The 16808-nt window shown below is 50.3% G+C and overlaps 1 protein-coding gene across 2 annotated transcripts in view; it reads left to right on the plus strand.

Annotated features, from left to right (window-relative positions):
- Positions 1–16808, plus strand: part of CCND3 (cyclin D3) — a 45701-nt gene that overhangs the window by 19817 nt on the left and 9076 nt on the right. Inside the window, exons 1-2 of one of the 2 annotated variants that reach the window (XM_054803852.1) lie at positions 10729–10982; positions 12794–13009. In XM_054803852.1, the coding sequence (XP_054659827.1) occupies positions 10785–10982; positions 12794–13009 (414 nt within the window). In that variant the 5' untranslated portion in view covers positions 10729–10784. Of the gene's footprint in view, positions 1–10728; positions 10983–12793; positions 13010–16808 lie in introns of those variants that run through there. The other variant, XM_054803853.1, reaches the window with a different exon arrangement.

Here is a 16808-nt window from a genome sequence, read left to right on the forward strand (position 1 = left end):
TTCAAAAGTTAAGCCCTTCTGTATTCAGCTGTGCTTTATGCACTAATACATGGCCTGATCCTTGCCTGGGTGCGAGGAAGCTCCTGCTAACCCTGCATGTGTGGGAGGGGGCTGGCTGATTCCCAAGTGACCAAACAGCTGCAATTTGAAACAGGCAGCCAAGTGGTAACTGCAAATGTGCATACAACTCTTCTGCCCTGGAGCGTGACCACAGGAAAGGGGCTCTGTCCAAAATAGCAAGAAATGCATTGATGCCCTTCAGCAGCTCCAGGCGATTCAACGGATTTCACGGGGGGACCTCGGGCCTCGGTGAGGCAGCGGTGGCAGGGGCTGGGGGAGACTCCCAGGGTCTCCTTATTGCTTGCGTATGTGCTGGGCACAGCCAGTGCGGAGGAAACATCCTTCCCGAGTGGGTGCTGAAGTGTCTTGCCTTCTCTGGTGCCACAGGTACAACCCCGGCCACTCCCAAGAGGCTGTTCCCAACATCAGGCAGGGAGGCGAGTCCTCTTTCAGTAGCTGTTTCCTCAGAGGGACTCACAGGACTTGGGGGTAGCTCCAGTTTCCTTGGCAAAGGCCCTTAAATTACAGGGCATGCAAGAGATGTAAGTAGAAGTGAGGTCTAACTGTCATCTCCCATCACCTCCAACTTGTTTACATCCCTCTAGGGCCTCCGGTTCTTTCCTTCTCTGTAGCTATTAAGAACTTGTTCTTTTCTGGCAAGGAAAAAGCAAGATCCCAGCTGACCTGGAGTCTTTTGGTAACTCTTGGAGGCAACTGCAAACTGACTGTACTCCCCAGCCTCGATGAGGTCAAGACAGAAGCTGAGCTCATTAGTCACTGTTTCCCAGGAATTAGCTGCTGTACTGTGTGCTTGACTCTCTCCTGAGTTCTCAGACCATTATCGAAAGGCTGGCTCAACCACTCCCTGTGTCTTTACACTCACATTTTGCACTACGAGGTCTGTTGGCTGCCAAACAGGGCAAGACAGTGGTGCCCACAACTGAGCGGCCAGGTCCTCCAGAAGATGATGGCCAAGTCACTTCAGAGCACGCTGGGCTTGGCATGAGTTCCCAGATGGCTGCTTTAAGGGGGGCAGAGAGTCTCTTGCAGCCTCTATTTAGACACCCAGACCTGTGTGTTACATCCAGGACCACAGGATTATTCCTTTAAATCAAATAGATCTCATCTCTGTGAAATCTCCATCATAGGCATGGAAGGGAAGGGGGCAGGTTTCTAAAAAAGCTTAGCTGTCGCTCAGAGCAATGCAGATCCTACTTCTTCCACCACTGACTTAAGAACAAAAAGATTTGCTGGCTGCTGAGGGCCTTTGAAAATTCAGCCCTTGATCTAGCTTTTATTTTTTTCTCTCCTTGTCCTCCCTTTTCTTTCTCTTTCTGGCGCTCTAAGGATGCATGCATCTTCCCGGTTTCTGTCTCTGCCTGGGCTGAGAAGTCAAAATCTTGTGCCAGTTTGACATTTGCCTTTTCTGAAAACAAGAAGCCCCTGGAGCTCAGGTGAGAGAAGAAACAAGTCAGTCTACTTTCCATCACGTGCACCACTCGGAGCTCAGCCTGGGAAATGAAAGTTCCTTGGCTGAATCTGACCAGCTGTCTGCTCCTGTCGCCTTGCCAGCTGAACCTCACACACTTGTCACAGGTTCATCTTTCTCGCTTTGCCCAGTTCTCTGCATGCTGTTCGCAGCTCTCCACCCATTCAGTTCTCCCCCAGTGCACTGGGTAGTAGAGGTGTATCTCTCCTTTTCCTCTCCCTGGGGTCACGTTAGCAAGTTCAGCCTGGCCAGGGGACCAGGCTGGTCCAAAACACAGAAGGAAAATCCAAAGGAGAGGCTCCAGAGATCCCTGTTCCAAAGTCACACTTGCAGAACAAAGGCAGGGGCATTCCAGGTCAAGGAACAGCAAAGCTAACACCGCTGCACCTGCTGGGCTGTGACGACCCGTGTGTCCTTGTCCCCACGTTCCTCATGTGTTCGTCTGTCACATGTTCCTGATTCCCTCATAGGTTTTCAGCAGACAAGGACCATGGTTTCCCAGAGATGTCACATCCCCTGGCACTGCTCAATAATCCCTGCAGTGCCCCCGTGACAGCCATTTATCTGGCCGTGTAACACCTTACGGGTCCAAAACAGCATCTCTAGTTCCAGCATCTCTAGCTGCTTCTAAAGCTGCTGGGCTAGCTTTCTTTGGTGACTTGCAATGGGCTTTGGCTCAAATACGTTAGGGAGGAGGGGACATTTTTATGGTAATGACACCCTAGTAGGCCTGGCAAGCCCCGCACTCCTTACTGCCTGACCCAAGCTGTGCAGATAATCAGTGGCTCCGACGATGGGGCTGTTCAGCAGTTCTGCACTTATCATTGCTCTGAGCCTGGATGGGGACTGGCAAGGTGGCCGCGCAACAGGGAGTCTCCCCCACCAAAGAGCTGAAGAAGACCCAACAACAGTTGCAAGGTCCCCTTGTTTGCTGGGCTATGGAAAATCACCCAGGGAGGAGTGACTGCTCAGCATCTTTACAGCCCTGCATTGCAGGGCAGTGGAAAGTATGTGCAAGTGAGTGCCACGCGGAGCAGTGCCTGGGGCAGAGCGCTGCGTCACCAACACCAAGCATACCAGAGCACGCCTGAGCAGGACGTGGTGCTGATGTTGGGCACGCGACCTCTGCGATTGCGGTGGGGCTTGGGCAGACAGAGCACCGTGCTGGGACTTGGAATTTGCAGGCTCCCTGTCTAGGCCTGGCACTCATCTGCCAGGGAGCGATGAGCAAGTCATTTCAGTGCCCTGTGCCCCAGTTTCCTTGTCGGTAAGTGGGGATGCTCCTGCATTCCTTTGGAGGTCTGCTAAGCACTGCCGTCCCCTCATCTTTTCTCCTTCCCCAGCTGCTGATGTGCAGTTTCTAAACCCTGGTAGCAACGCAGGGTTTTTCAGTGTGGACCAGATACCACGGATTCATCCCTGTGGCAGCGGCCACCCAGACCAGAGCATATCCAGCTGGGTTTCAGGTCCTCCAGCCCTGAAATCGGTCTGGCCCAGCCCCTAACACCCGCAGCAGGCTGTTCACTGTCCAGACCTTAACGCTTGTTTTGGGGACATGGTCTGCCAGCTCACCTTATAAATAATGCTGAAGAGCTACAAAAATAAACTCAGAAGCACTCACGCCTGATTGCAGGAACCTCTTTGTTTGTCAGTTCGCAGTGGGAAGGAAGTTTGTATTTTAATTGCTACAGACAGTATCCTGGTAGGAGGCTGACTCTGGTGTTGCACTGCAGTAGATCTGATTCCCTTCTGCTCAGGCTCTTGTAGACAAATGAGAATGACAGTATTTCTGCTCACATGCACAGGGCAGGCGTGTAAACTGCTGACTTGCTTTTGGTGGCAGGGCTAGTTGGGGTGGCTGAAGCCTGGCTCTCTAGTAGGAATAGTTGAATAGGCTACAATACAACTACAGGATACAGCCATTTAAACCACTACTGATTTCAGCTTCTGATGTTTCAGGAGACATCATCTTCACTGCTATGGTGCTAGGAGAGGCCAGGGTGGACAGGCAGGAGCAGCAACTCCTATGTTGTAAGGCTCAGAATAAATGCAAAGCGATGGGTTAGTGTTGGCAGAAATGGTTAACGTATCGGACAGCTGCTGGAATCATTCCACCAAAGATCTGTCTAAATACAGTGGGAATACTGCTTGCCCAGTGATGTGTATGCATTCACAGAGTGTATCTCATTAGCATGTTGTTAATGTCAGTAATTATTGATGATGTGAATACAGAAGCATACGTAGATAATATACAATTGCCAGAAGTGCTGGGAGAAATACATCTGTATTTTATTATGGACACTGGCACCTCAGTGAATTTGGTCTGTATACATCTGTTGGGGTATACAGAGGTACCTGGCTGTGACAATCACAAGAAATAGTGACATTTGTGCCTTCAGGGAAAGGTGCTCTGGGACCATAGTCGAATACTTAAAAAAGGAGACTTGTCTTCGAAGCTGCAGGTTATCTGAACGATGGCTGTGCTGCTATGTGGATTGTATTTTTATTTCCATTTATTAACCCAGGGGTGTGATGTTCCCCTTTGCCTGTACTCAATCACTGTGCTTTGTAGGTCCTTAAAATTTTCCTTCCTTGGCTCTGCAGTTTGAACTAGAAGGATGAGCGTACTTCACCGCCTAGGTGGGGGAGGACACATACGCTATATATGCATTGTGGTAAAGCCAGTTGGCAGCAAAGATGGTGTGGGCTTTGAGTCCGTCCCTGGGGTGTCAGAGCAGAGGGCCTGCCACGCACAGACACAGCCGCTGTGCTGGACGTGAGAGCAGCTCAGCTCGGCGCCTGCTGGCTGCGTTGGCCTGTTCTGGCTGATGTGGGGTTGGTGCAAGATGTTTCCTTTCAGTTACACCAAGGGTGAACCGAGCGCAGCCAGCAAGCTCATGGTAAAGGCTTCTTGCCTGTGATGTCTGCCGCTAGTTCAAAGCCCTTGTAGCATATACTCAGCCTGTGCTGGAAGGTAACAGCAAGCCAGGTGTACCACAACTGGGGGAAGTCAGTGGGGTATCAGTCGTTCTCTTTCTACCCCCCAAAACACTTACATGCACACAGTGCAGTCCTCCCTCCAAGGAACCAAATCTAGCACCGACTTGACTGATCTGATGAGACTGCTGCCTGCCCATTGCTGGCACCCGGAGCTCAGTCCCACAGTATTTCCACTGCAACATCGGTAGCGGGATAGCACACCCCCTCCAAGCCCACCCTCCATCCTGTCCTGGCGTGATCCCCTCTGCCCCTGGAAAGGCAACAATCCTCCTAGTCCAGACCTGGGCTGAGACCTGCCCAGTCTCCATCCCCATTTACTGCCTGGCTAAGCCAAGATTAAAATCCTGCCAGTCTAGTGCTCAGTCTATGACACCGCATTTCCTCGGGAGTGCTGGCTGGCTGCAGCCCTGCTGCCATGATTCTGCTGCCTGTTTTGCTTTGGGAGGTCCTGGAAAATGTGGCGGGGTGCTACCGTGCAGTGAACGGCTGGGATGCAGGCTTGGGGTGCTGCAAACAGCCTCATCCCACAGCAGACTCAACGTCTTGCAACAGGAACACCAAGCCCAGCTTTCAAGGATTTTTTTTTTCCCCTTTTCCCTGCTTCTGTTCCAGCTGGGCCGGTCCCCCCTTCCTCATCACTTCATCAGCAGGCAGGACGGATCCTTTCTGCAGTACAGCCATGGCAAATTCCCTTTCTGCCTGCACTGCTGAGAAGCCTTGAGCTGGTTCTGACTCACTGACTGGCAGTTTGCGTTGGCAAACAGGCGCTAGGCACTGGGCTTGCCACATCAAATGAAAAATATCATGCAACCAAAATTTCTTAGAAAAACCCAAACGCTATATCTACCGAATAGCGTGCACGAGACATAGGCAACAAGATCAGGGCAGGGCAGGAAAAGGCAGGAAGGATGGACAAGGGCAGGGTGTTGTAAAAAAGATGTAGTTCATATGTAAAATTTCAGGGTAGTATTTTTTAACAATTTGCATAATTGGTAACCATAGATAATCCCCTGAAATGAACTAAATATATCACAACCTGGGGCTTTCCAAAGCCCAGTTTGCTTTCTGAAATTGATTGGTTTCAGCTTTGCATTTTTTCTATGATCTTTCTTTCTATCTTTACCAGCTTAATTTGGCTGGTTTCTGAAATGCCTGATTTGGGAGCAAAACTGAACATTCACCTGGGGATGGCTCACTATGGTATGAGTTTGAGTCAATGAAAATGTGACTTAATTTTAGATTTCATTAGGAGAAGGGAACAAAGGCAGAAAACAGCTGCTAAAATGACAGATGAAGACAAACTTGTTCTAATGCTTTTCATAAAAAGTCAGGTGAAACTACATTTAAATCCCTGCTGGCCTAAATTGTTAGCTGAGGCAAACTGAGCTGGCTCCACTGGAGGCAAATCTGGCCCAGCTGCTCTGAAATGGAGATGCTCCAAAGCCGTAGCCACTTCTGGAAATTTTCTCCTAAATGATTTGCCAAAAGATGTAGTGAATTGCTAAATGCTTGTTGACAAATGCATCTCTTTTCGTCCATTCACACCTCTTTCCAACCACTTCTTCATTCCGTTCTGGAAGCCACCTAAGTGAAGGGCTTCCCTACATCCAACTGTTTCTCTCCTTTAATAAACTTGGTTAAGGAACTCATATTATTAAATTGATCTATATCCCAGGAACAGGCATGCTCAGATACAGATGTGATGGATATAGCATAGACCCAAAGAGTATCAACAGTCACGCTGTTGTTTAAATAGACAATTGGTCCAAGCTGAACCAAAAGCTGCTCTAATAAGGGGATTTAAGTCAATGAAAAATCCGTATTTTGACCTTTGAAGCAGCAAGCTTTCTTCTTCAGAATGTTCATGTATATCATTACTGGACATATCTAAGCATTGCTGGGATTCAGTATTCAGATGATATCACTCCCAACTAATTAGTTGTACTCAAAAGCCTGACCAAGTCAGAGGAAAGGGAATGCAGCGGTTGCCAGTAATGGGAAAGATATTATGAAACACGTCCCCTGGGTCAAGTGTTAAACTTGTACTCAACCAAGCTTCCCTTCAATTCAGTGAAAGCATTTTTTTTCTAAGTTAAGAATGAGTAAGATATGAGAAAGGGGAGAGAGCCAGCTACGGGGTGGGGGGAGACAGCAGTCTTGGGTTCAAGCATGGGACCGAGACCAGGAAATCCTCAGCTCTCCTGCCCACTGGACCAGGGAATGGCTGAAGGAGCAGGGAAGATGCCTCAAGCCCTGCAGGCTCTGATTCATGTGCGCTAGAGCAAACATCTGTGATGGGCCAACATGCTCCATCCCTGCAGCGATCTGCCCGGCTGCTGCCATGTCAGCAGATGAACTCTGCACCCCACAGCCTGACCTGCTAGTACCGGTCCATCTTTATCAGCAGTTAAGTGCGTGTGATGGACTGTGAACTGGGCCATCTCCTTCTAAAGCAGCGGGGACTTCTGGCAAGCCCAAGAGTGTGACACCAAACTGCCACGACGCGCTTTGCTAGCACTTGTGTGCCAGAGCCCTTGTTCTTTCCTGCTGGGAGAAGCTGCAGTATCTCCTTGCTTTAGGGAAAACTGGATGTGAAATACAACAGATTAGGATGTTTGAAGTGCTCTGAAATCTTCAAACCAGAAAGTGTGAAATACGGTCTTCGCTCTTCCTCGCACATGCACAAAATGGTACCTGTTTTTCATTCTTTTTTGGGGATTTCTTGGGTTCATTTTTAAGTCCTTCATGTATGTTAAGCACTTTCATTTTGATGTCACTGATGATGCTGTAGTTGCAGTATGACCAAGGAAGAAGATGGCTTAGCTCTTGGTAGATCAAAATTGGATGGAAGGTTGATATAAAATATAAGACACAGAAACCAGTGTGGAAAAGGTACTGATCACGTTTGCTGACAACCTTTGGGGCCAGGCCCACTGTTGGTGCAAAGTGACATAGATAAAACTTACTGCAGCAAAGAGCTTATGGACGTGCCCCTGTTGAATGGCATTAGCCTCGATCCATCATGATCAGACCTGCATCTGCCTTGTCCCTTTAAAAGCTCCAGCTGCTGGTCACTCTTTTTAATTCATCATCAACATACCAAAAAAATGAGCCCTTTTTATGATTCAGCAAAGAATAACATTTCTGGTTCAGGATCCTGGAAGTCTGGAGGCTATCAAGTTTTTTAATTTTTACTCTGAAGGAATTTCCTTTTTTAATATTGCTGCGCTCTCTCTTGCTAAAGCCAGAAAGCTGACTATCTATGGACAGCAGTGACCAAAATTTGGTTTTCCTGGAATTTTCTCTTTTCCCTCCGCACACCCACACAATAGGCTTTTTAGGATGCCTGCAGTCTGTAATTTGCCTTTCTAGCCTGATAATGCGGCTTGCCGAGGCATCGGTTTTGCCAAGTCATCATCTGGAAGGAACACTTTCTTATGCAACAGGCTTCATTTTCCCCCTCCGTGTCCTATGGCCCACGGTTGCCGCCGAGCCCAGCTGCAGCCGATTGGGCTGCGTCAGAACCACCGTGCAGACACTGGGAAACAGGAGAAAGACCATGAAGTCTGGGAAAGGGCCTGAAACTTTCAATTTCAAAAGGCACAGCCCAGAAACCAGAAGGACCAAGAACCCAGTTCTGTGGTTTCCCTTTGCCTGACTAAAGAAAATAGCTGCTGTCTATTTTTACTAAAAATGTGGGACATGGGGCCCTTCTCTTCCCCTGCACAAATGGGGGATGCTGCTCACAATGAAAGAGTGGGGGAGTGGAGCGGGGGCGGGGGGGGGGGGGTCATCCCGGATTAAAAACAGCTGACTGGTCCACAGAAATCTCTCCCATAGATTCTTCAAATATTTCTTGCCCACACCACTGGAAGATTTATTTATAAGGTGAAAGAAAGTTAGTTGGGAAAGGGATTTGGGAATCTCATCTCACCTACAAAAATTCCTCTTTTTCATTTTAAGGCAGGCATGGGATTGATCTAATTCTTTCCCCCTTTCTTTTCTCCAGTTCCGTGTCGCCTTGCTGTATGGTGTTCTCAGGGCATTCAGCACAACAAATCAACGCTGATGGCATCATTAAAAATTTGCAATGTATCACATACCTTGCAGAAAATGAAAGCCATCTGTACAAGTGTAGAAATGGGATTCCAGTGTGTGAAATGTGTTATGTATGTGACCTTTGTGTTCACTGTCATGAGTAGTATTTCGAACCTCTAAACCTCTGATCAAAAAGATGTTTTTCATTTTCAATACAAAAAAAATCCTAAGCAGGGAGAACAAAGACTTCAGTCTTGTTTTACTTACACTTATTAACTTCGTATGTTTGTTCTTCTTTAAAAGACTCTTTTTAGATGACTGAAAATACAAAAAAAAGTACTGAATGTGTCAAAATGGCACACATAGAAGTGATTTTGGGGGGGGAGTAGCTATTGTGGCCAATCACTCCACTGCTAACTCCTTTGGTTCTTTGTTCCTTAGCCGAAAAATACAAGTAAGCGTATATACTGAGGAGTACTCCAGCAGGACTGGTCAGAGGTGTTCAGCTGAGTCCCCTGTGCATGATACTGCATCCCAAAAGTCCTCGCTTTCTACAAATTCCGTTGCTCCATTCCCTTCTGAACACGAGCAGCTTTTTCCCCAGGATTGCAGATACAGATCGTTGCTGTGAGTTGAATTTGGGCTCGACTCCATCCGACTCCTTGTTTCGTGCTCTCAGCTCAGCAATACTGCGCGGTAAAATGGAATATACTGTGCAATGAAGTGTTACAGGAGTGCGTACTGCTGAGGTGCTTCATTTCACGAGGTAGGGCAGTCAGAATTTGGCAGGGAATGATGCAATCAAGCAGAGCAAGAGATGCTGGTGGTCTGGAATGTCATTCCCACCTCTCATATTGGTGATTATAATCATTTGGTTGCAACTGCTGCTGCAAATGGCACATTGCGGCACCATCCTGCTGGCAAAGAGGCTTATACAGGCAGGTCATCCCATTTGGGCACGTTGCCCTCGTTACCAGTATTGGGAACTTTCATTAAAAATGGACCTCCTGAGCTAATTCTCTCAACTCAGTGAGAGGCTTTTAATTTGCAAGCTTGAAGGCAATCCGTTCCCCCTTCCAATTAGAGAATCAGCAGTACATTCGATACTGTTTTCTGACTCTTCCTCTTGGCACTTGCAAAGTCAAGACATGGCGGTTTTTGTAGCCAGCGACAACCATCAGGGAGCAACGTGGCCAGAATTACAACCCCTTTGTCTTCAACTTCCCATACTAGAAAGTAATTACTGCTGGGTCAACTGGAAGCAGACTCACGTACCAATACAGGGCAAATCCTATGCTGTGGAAGTCGCAGTGCAAACTTACTCAAAAGAGTTTAAAATTCCTAGGCTAAGTAGCCATGCAATGTACAATTTGCAAAAGTATTTCCAAACAATTGTTAATTGTTCGGAAAAACCAGCCAAGCCTGACAAACCCTTATCTCGGCAGACACTGAGGTTGCTATCTCCCATGGAGCCGCACCAGTAGTAACATGAGGGTAACTTCTGGGAGACAGCAGGCTCAGTACAGACCGGCTCCAAGTATGTACCCAGCTGATTATTTTCATAGCCTTGAAGGACTTTGGTCAGACACACACACACACACAAAGGTACAGGACTAAATACTGAAAAAAATTACTCTCAGAAATTTGTAAAGGTTGGGTTGACAGAAACCTCCCTGCAAACTCCGGAACTGTCCTTCTGCAGCCTGCTTGTCCTGCAGCGCGCTGGGCACCCCTGGAAACAAAGCGGGTACCGGGGGAAATGCGCGGTCGCTGGTGCCGCAGTGGAGGGACGGGGCGAGACCCGGGGGCGGCCGGTGCCGGCTTCCCGCCCCCCCCCCCAACATGGCAGCAGCGCCCCGCGGCCGCTCCACGTGCTGCCAGCCCGCCGGCGCGCCGCTGTCCCCGCCTCTTGGGGGCGTGACCACCCCCGGTTTCGGCGCGTGGCTGCCGGTCGGTCCGCGGATTGGCGGGACGTGGCTGTGGCCCCGCCCCGCGGCGCGTCTCGGCCGCCCGGGCTTGGCGGGTCGCCCCGGGTGGGCGGCGGCCCCGCCCCCTGGGAGCGCGGCCAATTCCCGGCGTCCCGCGGCTGCAGCGGAGCCGGCAGGGTGGCTGCCTGCCCTGCCCGCACTGCCTGCCCTGCCCGCACTGCCTGCCCTGCCCGCACCGCCTGCCTGCGCTGCCCGCTTTGCCCGCTCCCATGGAGCTGCTCTGCATGGAAGCCGTTCCCCGTGTGCCCCGCGCCGGGCGCGACCCGGAGCTCCTGGGTGACCGGCGGGTGCTGCAGAACCTGCTGAGCCAGGAGGAGCGTTACAGCCCCGGCGTCTTCTACTTCCACTGCCTGCAGCGGGAGATCAAGCCCTACATGCGGAAGATGCTGGCCTTCTGGATGCTGGAGGTACGGGACGCCTTGCTGCCTCCTCTCCCGCCGCAGCTCCGGCTTTCCCTGCCCGGTCACCGGCGCTTTTCCTTGCCCGCCGTCCACGCTTGCAAGCGTGCGCGCTCCGGCGGGAGAAAGCTGGTGGGGGGGAAGCGCAGGACAGAAGGAAGCACCCGACCTCTGTTTGCTGCGGGGTTCGGTGGGATCGCATCGTGCAGGGGTGCAAGGGACAATCCAGGGGACAGGAAAGCCCTGAAGTTCCAGGGCTTGGTATGCGCCGAAGGTCAGGGCTCCGGCATGGGGGGGGTTATGCCGGTGAGGAGGAAAGGGGCTGCACATGGAGGGGCCGGGGGTGGGTGAGGAAGGTAGTCTGCAGTGGGGCAGTGTCTCTGTGAGTGCCAGCTGTGCTAGAAGATGTGATTGCCCCACGCAGGAGGAGCAGGCACCCCCTGAACCCACAGCCTGTGGTCACCCCGCCCCGGTGGTGTGCTGCCACACTGCTGTCGGACCCCCCGTTTGCACCCCGCTCCCCAAAACTTCTGGGCAGAGAGCTCAGCTGTGCACCCACAGGCTAGAGGCTTGTGTTTCCTCAATGGGGCTGAAAATGCCTGGTTAAAGGGGGAAAATAATATCACTACCGTTTACTTCCCTAAATTAAAAATGAACGTGGCTCTCTGCGGGATGCAGTTCAGTGGGGGAAAAATCTCATGGGCCTCTTCAGGAGCTGGTCAGAGTGAACAGTCTCAATAGAGAAAGAAAGAACAGATTCTGCAAAGGACAAATGATGTTGGGATCGAGCCCGCCTGCTCTCCACCCTGGCTGCTGTTGCAAGAAGCCGCCTGCTTCTGTCAAAAGAAATAATGAGCATCTTGCTTTTTCAAGTTTTGGGGGTTTTTTTCCCTTGCTATTATTGTTCTGTTTCTGTAATTCCCTTTCAGAGAAGGGTAGTTAGATAAATGCTGCTTTGGAGCCTCTTCCTGTGCAGCCCAAAGGCAGACAAGAAGTGGATGACACTTGGCAGTTGCCGTGACGGTGTGTGTCGGTGTTGTCGGCGCTACGGCAGTCTGTGCAGGGGGAGGCAGTCGCTGCTGGAAGGGGAATGGCGGTGTTTGCTGCTGTGTGAGGCTAAACCTCAATATTTTTATGGTTGCTTTGAAAGAAGGAAGTTAATGATGACCGGTGTTTTGATACTGGTTGACAGATAAGAGCAGAGGGCTGAAATTCAGAGCTGCTGGATTCTGTTCATGGCTGTGGTACAAGTGTGGCTGAGGACTGTCAGACTCAACCATTGATTTGGGCTCTGCCATTGATTCTTCTTGTGTCTCCGGACCGCTTACGGTGGAGTTGCCAGAAGTGGCTGTGGATCCTGCCCTGTTAGATCTCCAGCTGGAGATATGCTGGAATTGCTCATTTTTTCCAGAGGTGCCCAGTCCCCACGGAGCAGAAAATGGCAGCTTTGCAGAACAGCTGGCTGGAGCCATCCCCAACAGGGGACGTTAAAAAAGAAGCTAAATAAAGTAATTTTGGTCTTAACTTATTTGTGCACTCTTTCTAGCTACATATAAGTTCTGCAGCTTTCCGCAGGAAGATAAAGTCTTAAGGCATTGGTCAGACTTGTTGCTGGTGTAATTGCACCAAAGCCATAGATTTAACGCCTGTAGCTAATTTACTCCTTAGCACCAAAATGCCTTCAAAGCCCTGCAGATAAGTGTGAAACACCATCGTGACCAGAAACTTTGAAGCTGCGGTGCAGGCAGGATCTGGGGAGTCCTGTGCTGATTAAAACTTCCTTTTATTTTTTATTTATTTTTGTAATTGGGTTTTGTCAGGTGTGCGAGGAGCAGAAGTGCGAAGAAGAGGTCTTCCCCTTGGCCATGAATTACGTGGATCGCTACCTGTCATTAGTCCCCATGCGGAAAAGTCACTTGCAGCTTCTGGGAGCGGTCTGCATGCTCCTGGCTTCCAAGTTGCGAGAAACCATGCCCCTGACCGTGGAGAAACTCTGCATTTACACAGACAATTCCATCACGCCTCGGCAGCTCCTGGTAACCACCCCTATCTCAAAGAGCCCTCCACCCCCTCGACAGCTCTCTTATCTCCTGCATCCTGCTACTTGGCAGCATACCTGCCTCTGTGTCTCCTCCTGCTCTCTTTCTCCCACTTCTTCACCTTCCTCTGTGTTCCCCACCCAACCTCCTCACCCCGCTGGGTCCGATGTCTGTTGGTGGAGACCTCTCCATCCTGGGCAGACACTCGCTCCCTGCTGTGGGAAGCAGCTTTGTCACCTCCAGGTTGTAGAGAAAGTTCCTTGTGCCTTAAGTGCTCGTTGCCAGTGGAGCTGCCATGCTGAGCTTGCTCCTGGGCACTGGTTTGCTCTCGAGTGACAGCTCTGGAGACCGCAGGCATGAGGTGAGGGCCGCCGTTGAGGCGTGTGGCTCTGACTTGCCCCGGCTGCAAAGGGGCATGGCATGGGAGGTGCATTTCCACACCAGTAGGAAAAATGAAGCTTTAAGTGGAGAGTTAACCAGCAAAATGGGTGGGAGCTTTTCTGACCTGGGATCTGGCTGGCTGGGTCGTACGTGGAGGCTGACAGTGCTGCCAAGGGGATGATGGAAATGAGGAGGGACATCGCTGCTGCCCAGGTCCTGCTCTGCGCCCTTGAGTTAAAGCAGGGCTACTTTGCCTCTCCCATCGTACCCTCAGGCAGAAGCTGTGTAGGCTTTGAAAGGCAAAGCGTTTTCTCGTCTGATAAAAGTTCAAAGCAAAGATCCAAACCTCCGAGTTCAACTTTGTCAATGGGGGAGGAAATTGGAGAACCCCTTTTCTTGGGGGCCTTCCGTGCTGGTAGATCAGAGCCCTTGGGAGGAAACGGCCACCTCGCTTCGAGTAACAAACATCCCTGGAGACGGTTTGTCTGCAAGAATTTCTCAGGGTTAGTCATCGCCTTATTTAATATCTTTTTTTTTTTTTTTTTTGGGCTGGGGTGGGTGAGATGATGTGAATGTGATTTGTCCCCAGGGTGGGGAGTGAACCCACAAAACTTTCAGGTGTGAATCGGAAGGCAGTTCTGGTAACTGGGGAGCTCTATTATGAACGTGTTTTTTCCAAGTGCCCATGAAGGCTGGGGAAAATCCCCTCACCTCCATACCTCTCTCCCTGTAGCCACTTGTGGGTGGTTGTTGCCTTAAGTAGCGCTCACGGAGAAAGTACGTGGATCATTATTACCATGAGTAGTGGTGAGGGATGGGAACACACAGAGGAAACACAACTGCTTATTGCTGCTCTGGATGCTGAGCTGTGGTTGTGCTGCAGCATCCTGCTGCAGGGGGCTACCACAAAATCTGTGTGCAAAGGCTTTCTCCTGCTGTGTCAGTAAAGCTTCGTCCTCGAGAGCACCTCCTCATCCAGCGATGGATTCTGCGTGGGTATCTTCCCAGGACTGGGATCCATCACATGAAGCAAATCCCAGCCAGTCACGGAAGGGTTCCTGTTGGCCCTGTGATAATGAGGGGGTTAATGTTTAGCTGCAAAAAAAGGCAGAGGGGGAATGGGAGTTGGTTTGCGTTCACTTTTCTGCTGGGCCTCTGTTGCAGAGACAACAAGCTGAGCAGAAGGTGCTGAACAGTCACCTTGTAGGCAAGCGGGCTGTATTTCAAAGCAAGGATAGCGCGCTCTGTGTTCTCAGGAGTGCGAAGCTGATGGAAATGCGTGTCGTGGGCCACTGTCAGATCTCTGTTCCCTTCGGAGTGATGGATGAGCTCCCTGTCCAGCAGGAAGGTGAACTTACTGCCATGCTTCACCTCTATCCCCCTCCTGATTCAGACTTTAAAGGCAGTCCTGCTGTCATCATCCCTGCAGAGGAGGGGAGATGATCACAGCAAATTCTAGTGATTTCTGCAGCGCGGACCTTGGGCTACAAGGAATTGGACTTGGTGAGCGCCTTGTGTGTATCTCCCGTGGATCCCAGTTGTATTTCATTCTGATTCATTTGTTGCTTTATTCTTGGTGAGGGTTTGCTTTTTTCAGTTGAATCTTGAGCTTTGTTTGTAGCAGGTTCCCTCCAAGGAGAGCAGTTAGGAGATGTGCAGGTGGGTGGTGGGCAGAGCATGTGCACCATCCCTGGAGGCTTTCCTTCACTCGCACGCTCAAATGCTAATGCCTCCTCACTTGGAGCCTTTTTTATTTCTTCCCCCCAGAGGTTTGTCAGCAGGAAGCTGTGGCTAAGCAGTGCCACAATATTCATCTTCTCTTCTCCCTCCTCCTGGCAGTATTGGGGTGGGGATGAAGAAGGAAAGTGCTGTCTGCCTCCTGTTGCTCACTTCTGCTTGTGCAGGTCTCTCTACTGGAGTTCTCCTTTCCTGTACTTTTTTTCCCCATCAGGATCCTGGGACACTCTCACAACGTGAGGCACAGCCGGACAGTTGGCACGGAGCTCTTCCATCCTCACAATCAATATGCAGTTGAGGTGGACAAGACCGGCTTCATTTTGGGGGTCAATATATATTATAGCTTTTTCAGGCAAATAGGATCCCTTTTCCCCTTCCCAAGGGGACGGCCGTGAGCACTCGGCAGGGGAGGGGTTTGTTCCTGGTAGTTGCTGTTAGCCAAAGGGCATCGCAAACCAGCCGCAGCCCTTCAGGAGAGGTGCTGAGGCGTTTGCAGATGTCTGGGCAGGAGATGCTCTGCAGCCTGTGATCCGGTGGTCATCTTTCCCTGCCCGCCACAAGGCTTGTTTTGGTAGATACTTAACCCTGTTTGGAGCAGATCCCGCTCCAGTCTCCCATTGCTCTCCTCAGTAAAGAGGGAGTGGAGGTAACATCTGAAGATACATGAAGGATTTGTCTTCGCTTTGGGACCTGACAAGAGTTAATAATACCCTGATTGCAAAACAAGGGCGAGCTGCTGTTTTCCTCTGTGCTAATTGTGGTGATATTACTTCTCTTTCACAATCTTGCCGTGGAAGAGGGTGGGGAGGGGAAGGGGACCTTCTTCATCAAGGTTTGGACAACGGTGCATCCTGGCTTCTTCTCGTGGATCGGTGCCACTTCAGCTTCCCACGTGTCCTCCCTGGCCTTTCAGAGGAAGCTGGCTCACTTTCCCAGTAGGTTTGCTTCCTTCTCTTGCAGGGATGCTTGGCACCAGCTCAGCAGTTTAGAAAGGACACATTTGAAATAAAATCTTGATGAAGTTATTCTAGGGAGAAGGAAATGATGCAACGAGGGACTTGTCCATTTGGAGGAAGTTGGATTTCCGCCAAGGGCGTTATCTAACCTACCTTTACTTTTTTTTTTCTCTTTTTTTTTTTTTTAATAAAGGCTTTTCTGGCCTGTGTCAGAGGGTGTTCAGCTGCTTGAAGGTCACCTTCATCTGCCTGGTTTGCTCCTAACACCTCTGAAATCTTTGACCTGAGGTCAGCTTCGCAAACTGCCAGGTATTCCCTAGCAAAGACTGTAAGCAGGATCGAGGCAGTAGGCAGACAAGGAGGGGAGCAGCAGTGACAGCAGCCATGAGGAGTGAAAACAAGAGAAAGAGGTAACAGCTGAATAGAAAGGGATGGTCATTTGTGACAGAGCATTGGCTTTCCAGAAGACATGCTTATGTTCTGCTGCGTTACCTTCTGCTTGTTGCATGGGTCACATAGATGTGAGCGTTTCTGCATCTGAAGTTGGCACCTTTACCCTTGACATCCAGTCTCGAGCTCTGGTCAGGAGATGGAAACAAATGTTTGCCCCAGATTTCCTATTTGCAAATGGACTTTCATGGCTGCTCATTTCTGTAGCTGTGTCTCAGCTGCTGGGTAGGGTGGGTGGCCAGCAGCAACATCAGCAGCTCTTTCCACCCTCT

The sequence above is a fragment of the Grus americana genome, chromosome 25 (assembly GCF_028858705.1).
Source record: "Grus americana isolate bGruAme1 chromosome 25, bGruAme1.mat, whole genome shotgun sequence".
NCBI lineage: Eukaryota > Metazoa > Chordata > Aves > Gruiformes > Gruidae > Grus > Grus americana.